The sequence below is a fragment of the Abrus precatorius genome, unplaced genomic scaffold (assembly GCF_003935025.1).
Source record: "Abrus precatorius isolate BTA unplaced genomic scaffold, Abrus_2018 Scaffold6, whole genome shotgun sequence".
Lineage (NCBI taxonomy): Eukaryota > Viridiplantae > Streptophyta > Magnoliopsida > Fabales > Fabaceae > Abrus > Abrus precatorius.
In genome coordinates this window covers 19,570,951-19,579,870 of record NW_020874406.1, presented here as the reverse complement: position 1 = coordinate 19,579,870, position 8,920 = coordinate 19,570,951, and the positions used below count along the sequence as shown (strand labels likewise).

At 38.4% G+C, this 8,920-nt stretch overlaps 1 protein-coding gene across 1 annotated transcript; it reads left to right on the top strand.

Annotated features, from left to right (window-relative positions):
* The first annotated feature begins 3,956 nt into the window (after window positions 1–3,956).
* Window positions 3,957–8,357, top strand: LOC113869051 (dihydrolipoyllysine-residue acetyltransferase component 4 of pyruvate dehydrogenase complex, chloroplastic). The gene is made up of 6 exons (XM_027505167.1): window positions 3,957–4,940; window positions 5,338–5,529; window positions 5,637–5,724; window positions 5,833–5,903; window positions 6,010–6,093; window positions 7,960–8,357. Exons 1-6 carry the CDS (start codon window positions 4,125–4,127, stop codon window positions 8,062–8,064), a joined length of 1,356 nt encoding a protein of 451 aa, XP_027360968.1. The 5' UTR covers window positions 3,957–4,124; the 3' UTR covers window positions 8,065–8,357.
* The last annotated feature ends 563 nt before the right edge of the window (window positions 8,358–8,920 follow it).

Genomic DNA, 8,920 nt, shown 5'->3' with positions numbered 1-8,920 from the left:
GGTTATCAATGTCAATAAAGCTCTAAGTTAGTATATGTTGAATGTAACTTGTTTTGTTTAAGTCTCTGATTTGTACCAAGCATGTATATTTTTAAGAGAAAGCATTTTAGGGGTTAAATGAAGCTTTTCTTCAAGCTTACGCCACGCAAATGAAAGATTCGCGCCAAAACGACGCTTTTTCGCTTAAACGTTCATAGACCGCTTAAGCGAAAGTTATAATTTTTAAGCTAAAATTTTTGCATAAGCTCATTACGGCTTAAGCGATACTTTATTGGCTTAAGCGAGTTTGTAGTGGCTTAAGCAACCGCTCTCCAAATTGAACTTCTGAGAGCGGTTGAAAGAATAACCACTCTCTAAAGTGCACTTATGAGAGCGATTCAATTATAACCGATCTCAGAATTGAACTTGGAGAGCGGTTCAAACATAACCGCTCTCTAAAGTGCACTTATGAGAGCGTTTTAGTTATAACCACTCTCAGAAGTTCACTAAAGAGAGCGGTTAAATCTGTAACTGCTCTCAGTTTGCGAATTTGTCGACGCAGCCCAGCCTTAAACCCATTCTCTCATTTCATTCATTTCATCCTTATATCAAAAAATATTGAAAAATCCTAAACCCTACCCCAAATCCAGGATTCTCCCCATTGCAGCATTCATCTCCCATTATCAGAGCAACCCAACGATTCCAGGTAAGAACTCTTACAGCAATATGTTGTTCTCCTATCTTTTAGGTTAGAGATGGTTCCATGCTTCTGGATACTATTATGGAAACAATGCTTTCAAGGGTTTAGGGTTAATGTTTTTAGAGTTTAGGATTATCACTCTGTTTGTTGTTAGATTGACATCAATATTTATGTGAAGCAAGGTTCTTTCTGTAAAGAAACGCTTAAGCGCGCCTGACTCGCTTAAGCACACTTAAGCGCATGATACTCGCTTAAGCGCCTCATTTTGGCTTAAGCGAGTATTGAGATTTGTCAAAATTATGTGTATTTTCTAATTTTCTGAGTATTGAAATTTGTTACCTTGCAGATATGGCTCCTAAAAAATCAATTCCCCAAAGAAAGAAACAACGTTCAGATGTTGGAGAGGCTTCACAACATGTACACCATACAGGAACTCAGGATAATGAACCTCTAACACAACCGAGCCCAGTCATCAACTTACCTTTGACAGATACAGGTTCTTCAATCGAGTGCATTTTCAGAGATATTTGGAATTACACCCAAGGGAACTTCTACCCGAAAAGAAAATTATTTTGGAGGAGGGACAATTTGCTGAATTTACAGAAGAACTTCAGAGGAGAAAATGGAATATATTGGCTGACCCACCAAATAAAATTGATGAAGACATAGTGAAGGAGTTTTATGCCAATGCATGGCCCTTGCATCCACAAAAATCTGAGAAGAAGTCTTGCGTTAGAAGGACATCCATCTCCTATGATAGAGATGCTATCAATGCATTACTGGGGAACCCCCTCACCTTACAAGAAGGACAATTGTGCGAATACCAGCAGCGGAGGCGCCTAACCACAGGATTTAATGATGATGATGTAGCAAGGTCCTTATGCATTCCCAACAAATCATATGAAACTAACTATCAAGGCAAGCCAATGAGGTTTAAGAGAGGGAATTTGAAGACACTGACTGAAATATGGATGTCATTTCTCTTTGCAAACATTGCTCCAACCACTCACACATCAGATCTCCGCATGCCTAGGGCCTACCTTGTCTTCAGCATTATGGAAAACCTCACAATCGACATTGCAACTGTGATCTCTGAGGAGATTCACCAGCTTGTTTTGTCCACCAACTCCCCTAATGCATCTGCAACAAAGCCCTTGGGCTTTCCAGCATTAATCACTGCTTTATGTGCTGCCTAAGGTGTTCAAATACCAAACAATCCAACACAAAGCATCAAGTTGAAAAAACCTATAAATGCCCAGTTCATAAACAACTATTGCATTAACTCATTAGACCAGCCACAGCCACAACCACACCCAGCTTCTGATCCTTCTTCATCAACATCACCATCAGCACAACCATCCATCCCCAAAATGACACCCATGGAATGACGTATCACCCAACATCTGAATCAAATACAGCAACAAATGGAGGACAACAATCGGGCATATACACATATACACTACCAGATGGCGGCTAACCATCGAGCCTACACCAGCCTTAATGACTCTTTCTATCGCTTTACCCTACACCAGCATGCAGGAGAGACTTCAACATTTCCATGGCCAACCCTAGAGGATTTTGCAGGTGTATTGTCATGGCCTGGAGACACACCTTCCTTCTCAAATGAACCTAATGCAAATCATGAAGATGGTGGACCACAAGGAGAGGAACCAGAAGAAAAGGGAGAAGGAGAAGGGGAAGAAGAAGAAACGGAAGCACAACTTGATCATGAAGGTAGTGATGGGGAAGGAGACCATGTGAAGGACGACCAACCTATTCATAATGATGTTAATCTATAAGATGCATGAACACTTTGTTTTTTCTTTATTTGGTTTTAAAGTTTAGATTTTAGTTTATGTTTGAAGTTAGTTCATATTGTAAAGTTTCAAGGACCTATTTAGTTTGTTGCAGCTAAATTATGAAATTTCACTTTATTAACCACCTATCTAAATTCTTTTTGTTTTGATTCTCTTTTATAATTTGTATGACTTGTTTACTAAATAAACCCAACAAATTATCTTGTAAATTAAAACTTGTCATATACATATAGTAATCATTTTATTTTCTTTTGCCAAAAACAATTATGTAAAGGACAAATGTATTTTGTTTTCAGAAATAGTATATCCATGTCTGTCAATTTAAGCTGCTATTTTTCAATTTTCCTGCATCTTCGCTTAAGCCCCCCAATAATCACTTAAGCCCCCTAATAATCACTTAAGCCCACAAATTTCGCTTAAGCTACATAGTGCTCGCTTAAGCTGGTATTGGTTCCCTTAAGCCAATATGTTATAGCTTAAGCCAGTTTATCAGTCTAAAAGAGCATTCTCTTTGCATTCTTTTTATGCAATTTTCGCTTAAGATAAAGCATATCCGCTTAAGCTATTGGTTTCTCCACTTAAGCCAAGCCATGAAGGCTTAAGCGAATGTGTAATCCTGGGAGGTGTGTTCTCTGTTTTTTTAGGCTTAAGCCATTAAGGTTTCGCTTAAGCCCATCATATACGCGCTTAAGCCTTATAAATATGCGCTTAAGCCCACAACTCATTAGCTTAAGCCATTTTGTAATTCCTCTCTGTTAATTTTCGCTTAAGCGAGTACATTTTAGCTCAAGCGCATCACCTATTCGCTTTAGTTCAATGTGTCGCTCCATGCTTGTGGTATTAGCTTAAGCCTTCGTTCGCTTAAGCTAGCCTATACGGGCTTAAGCGAAAATTGTCAAATTCGTTTAAATCGTGTCAAAATGGCTTAAGCGAATGAAGAACTGTACGTGCAGTTCCCGCGTCAACTGCACTGAATTCGTATCCCGTGAAAATCCTTGAATACTAGAAGCATTTGGTCTCTGATATTTAACAAGTATGTGCATACTCTTGTTAAACGATGGTTATTGGTTAATAAAGATAACAAAACAGGGGGCAACCAAGAAACCCTTGCGCGTGAGTGGACCAACTCAAGTACTTGCTATGCTGCTGCTTATTAGCTAAACAATTAGTACATAACTAAGAGTTGTCCACTTATTCTAAGCAAGTGCACAATTGTGAGACATTCATAGTGGATTGGAACTAGCTTGAGGGATATCATCCTCTCACGTGACACGAATTGGATAAGTTTTGTTATTTAAACAGCTAAAAATTAATACCGCACATGATAACCAAATATATACTTAAAATCATCTAAATTTATTCATCAAACATTCTCCTAATTATACTAATAATAAATTATTGAACACAATTTATATTTCACCAGCAATCCAATAAAACACCAAAGAGGGGAACTGCAAAAATGCACTAATAACTGTTGTTGGGGGTATCAAAATTGGCGATGGAAACAGAGTGAAGCAGCTCCAACGCTCCAACCAACTCTGCCTCGACTTCTCCGCCATTCTTTATTGCTTTCTATTTCATACTCACAACCTTTCTTCCTAATTCTCTCACTGACTCAAACCCTCACCATGGCTTCCCTCTCCTTCTCCGCCGCCTTCACCGGTCGTCGCCTCCCCGCCACGGCGTCGCCCTCCACACCGCCTCGCCGGAATCCCTCCCTGTCGGTGCAATCCAAGATCAGAGAGATTTTCATGCCGGCCCTCAGCTCCACCATGACGGAGGGCAAAATCGTCTCATGGGTTAAGTCCGAGGGCGATGCCCTTTCCAAGGGCGACAGCGTTGTCGTCGTCGAGTCCGACAAGGCTGACATGGACGTTGAGACATTTTACGACGGCATCCTCGCTGCCATTGTCGTCGCCGAGGGCGAAACCGCCCCCGTTGGCGCCCCCATTGGCCTCCTCGCTGAAACTGAGGAGGAAATCGCTGAGGCCAGGGCCAAGGCGGCCAATTCCGCGAAAATTGGAGCTCCGAACCCTGCTCCGGAGACCACTCCCCCGCCGGCGCCGGTTTCCGACGCGCCCCGGAAGGTTGTGGCGACGCCGTATGCGAAGAAGCTCGCGAAACAGCACAAGGTGGATATTGGATTGGTTGTTGGGACTGGTCCTTATGGGAGGGTCACTCCTGCCGACGTGGAGAAGGCCGCCGGAATTACACCGGCGGCGAGTAATGTAGCTCCGCCGGCAGTGGCTTCTACGGTGCCAAAAGCTGCTGCTGCTGCTCCCCCTCCGGTGACCTCCTCGCCTCCAATTCCGGGTTCTAGTGTTGTCCCTTTTACAACGATGCAATCTGCGGTTGCAAAGAACATGGTGGAGAGTCTCTCTGTGCCTACATTCCGTGTTGGGTACCCTGTAACCACTGATGCACTTGATGCTCTGTATGCGAGGGTATGGTCATGCTGCTTAGTGCTTTTCGCTGTTGATGTTGTTATGAAGGATTTAAATTTCAGTTGCATTGCCGTTACCGAAAGGACATAACTTAGATGCAGTTCTTTGGGTATTTTGATGCTGTTTTCCAATCAAAATTAAAATTTTACGTCAATAATCTGCATAATAAATGTTGGTGTTTAAGGTTGATGCAGGTTACCAAAGTGAAAATCTAGTTTTAATTGAAGAACAACACCAATAGCACACAAATAGTTGAATTTAAGTTTTGTCCTCAGTGAAAATGCAGGAAATGTGTTTAATGTGGCTGCCATTGCTGTTGTGGATAGGAATTTGGTTAAAATTGGATGTGGAGTTTTGAGTTTTCACCGTTTTTGTTGCTGTTTTAATACATTTTCAGGTGAAATCAAAGGGAGTGACAATGACTGCGATTCTAGCCAAGGCAGCTGCAATGGCACTGGTGCAACATCCGGTGGTGAATGCTTCCTGCAAAGATGGAAAGAATTTTGCCTATAATAGTAACATTAATATTGCTGTTGCTGTGGCAATCAATGGTGGTTTGATTACCCCGGTTCTTCAGGATGCGGATAAGGTATGTCATTGTTGAATAATCCCAAGTTGGAACTGTCATTGGAGAATCACGTTGATTTTTGTTTGAGTTCCCTAATCCCTAGTTAATTGGTTAGTTACTTGTTACAGTTGGACCTATATCTTTTGTCTCAAAAATGGAAAGAATTAGTTGAAAAAGCTCGTGCAAAGCAATTGCAACCTCATGAGTATAATTCAGGTTTCTTTATAATTTGTGTATCTTTTGCTATGTTGTTTCTCAGTGGGACTGGAATTTTTTGGTCTATAAATGTAAGTATGTAACTGTGTTCTTTTGTTATGTTTGCAGGAACTTTCACTCTTTCTAATTTGGGAATGTTTGGAGTTGACAGGTTCGATGCCATTCTTCCTCCAGGCCAGGTGACTGATGAACTCTTGGATTTTGAGTATTAATTTACTAGATTATGTGGCTCAGTTTTATGGCAATTTGACCTTTGGTTTGCCAAACTTTATCATTTGTGTTTAGGGTGCTATAATGGCAGTCGGAGCATCAAAGCCTACTGTTCTGGCTGATAAGGATGGTTTCTTCAGTGTAAAAAATAAAATGCTGGTGAGTTATATGATTATTTCTTTAACTTGTGTTTTAAGGTTATAATAATAGACAAGTTTGTATAATTTGATAGATATTCACTTTGGCTTTATTTGACCACAGAAACCTTGTTTTGATTAAAAAAAAGGTATTTTTTCTCAACACACCAGAGTCATCAGATGAAGACAATAAACCTTTCTTAATATTTACACAGTGTTCTGCTGCTAAGCCGAATGCTTTAACCTGTTAATTCTGTGCATATCCTAAACTTTAGGTTACATGTGTATGCTGTTATGCTTAGCATTTCTGAAGGGTTAATTCTCTGGGCATCATATCTCAAATCTGCACATAATGCACTTTATATATTATTTATTTAAATCTTTGCAAGTCTTTTCCTCTTTGGTCTTGTTTCTTGATTTTTGACTGCAGCCGTGACTCATACATAAGAAACCAGATATTTAGGCCTTCCAAAGCCTCCAATTACAATTGTTATCTGGAACCTTTGCTTTATCAGTGTACATGAAACTATTGTCTTTTAGACTTTTCACTCTTGGGTTTTTATCATGCTAGATGTCAGAAACCGTAGTCAATTGGCTTGACTGGTTCTTAGTGGCTAAGATGTATCTTTAACTACTACATAGACAGCGTTTGTTGTTTCTGACTTACGCTGATCCCATTTTGTCATTTTGCTTGACACAGTGAATGATAGGAGTTGTTTTCTTTCTTGTCTACTATTGTTTTCATCTCATTAAGGACAAAACCTATAACAGCAAAGCCTTTATGTGTTTGTTCTGAATCTCTTTACCTGATTCACTGCTAACTAATTTGGGGTTCTCCTACTGGGGTGTGAATGTAGAACTTACAGCTCTAAAGGTCTACCGATAATCATTCTGAATGCTACTTATTCCTTTCATAGTCAACAAACAAATATGGCCTTCCAAGTGGAGGTTTTAGAGCAACTAGAGTTCTTTTTAATAACTCGTCATGGTTCCTGAAGGGCAGCTTGTCTACTTTTACCCCCTTACCTGCCATACTTTATGTAATTCCTCATCAGATGAATGCTGCAACCTGCAAATAATTTTCTTAAATTCTTTGGCTGAGTCTTACTTGTGAAGAAAGAGTTGCTATGGACCACTTATCTTAATTGTTTAATTTTACAATTTTCTCAATTAATATAATCTACCATTACATATCTGAATATCAGAAAATTGCACTGTTCTGAGTATCAACAGGAGGGGCAGGGGGAAGTTCTAATGCAGAAAGAAACTTTGAATCCTTTTCCTAGTCACATACACAGTTGAACAGACCATGTTAAAAATGTAAAAATTTATGACTGCACGCATCATTTTGATAATTTTCTAATCTTTACTGTAGTGCTGAAAACCTAGATTCATTCCCTTTAATTAGTGACAAGTCCTTTTCAAAACATGAGTGAATTGAGTTCTGAAATCTAGGACTGGTTTATATACTTGTTAAAATAAGAATGAAAAGAGTGCCCATTTGTACTGTATTAGAGTTTGTAATTTTCCAAGGGCTTCAATTTTTTGGAGATTCTTTGTGGCTTAAATATGTTTTTTATCCTTACATTTTCACAAGTTTTTCATTTTGATCCCTCTCAGATGTAGCTCCTCGTAGTTACTAGTTAGTCAAATCATCATTTAACTGCCACTAAGGATCCAAAGTATTGAATTTAGGAAAACTAGAGACCAAAAGAAAAAAGTTTGGAGGGACAAAAATATATATTTAAGCCTTTTTTTATGTTGATTAAATGTAAGCTTCATGTAAGAGGTACAAGAACAAAGACACGCTTTATCATATGTGGAATTATAATATTTATATCTGAAGATAGCAATAATTGGTGTCTTGTTTTCAACTTTTCTTTGTCAGGTAAATGTAACCGCAGATCACCGAATAATCTATGGGGCTGACTTGGCTGCATTCCTTCAGACATTCTCAAAAATTGTTGAAAACCCTGAAAGCCTAACATTGTAGTCATTCAACACTTCAGACATAATTATCTGTGCTCCTTCGCCCGGGAATGACGAGTTTATATTTTTCACTGAGCAGCCTTTCTGGCTTAATACCTCATATTTTGTGTTTATCTTGTACTTCAATTTTGTTATACATTTTCATGGTCTGTCCCAAGTAAGATTGACTTGATTTTCAAGGGGTGGCTATGATTTTTATTTTTTTTTGTATACCCGATGAAGGATATTGTAAACGAAAATCAATGGTGAGAAACAAGGTATCATCTTTTGCAATAATAAGAAAACTATTATTCTTTTCATTTCTTGGTGTGTAACTGGATTCTAAGTTAGTACCAATATTCATTTCTTATTCGTTTCGTCTTTTTCCTTTCGTTTAAGAAGGCCGTGATCCCTGCCAACAAATATTTTGGCTCGGAATTTTTGTTAAAAATAAAGAAAGAAACGAAAAAACAAGGTAAATGGCTAAGAATGAATATTTTCATGTGAATCTATGGTAAGAAGCAAGGTGGGTGTTATCAGAATTAAGATTTTACTGTAAAACAAACAAAATATTCTTTTCATTTCTTGATATGCCGTTGGATTCTAAAGATTGGTTCGTTTAAACATTCATTTCTTGTTTTTCTAGGTCAATACTTTTATTTCTTGTTCATTGTTGTCTTTTCTTCTTCCAAGATAGCTTATTGTGGGAGTTTTTTTCACACCCCTTTTTTATCCAAAAATTTATTCCCAAAGTTTTTATTTTGAAAATTTAATCCCGAAAGAGATTTACAAGCAATTTTTTTAAATTAAATTTGTAGATTGCATCAAATTCTATTTTAAAAAATAAATTTAATTTAAGTGGTACGTATTCAGTTCTAAAA

Excerpts from the sequence above, each read along its gene's own strand:
- LOC113869051 (XM_027505167.1), top strand. The coding sequence starts at position 4,125 with ATGGCTTCCCTCTCCTTCTCCGCCGCCTTCACCGGTCGTCGCCTCCCC. Across the intron at positions 5,530-5,636 it reads TTCTTCAGGATGCGGATAAG|TTGGACCTATATCTTTTGTC; the intron begins GTATGTCATTGT and ends TACTTGTTACAG. Across the intron at positions 6,094-7,959 it reads GTGTAAAAAATAAAATGCTG|GTAAATGTAACCGCAGATCA; the intron begins GTGAGTTATATG and ends TTTCTTTGTCAG.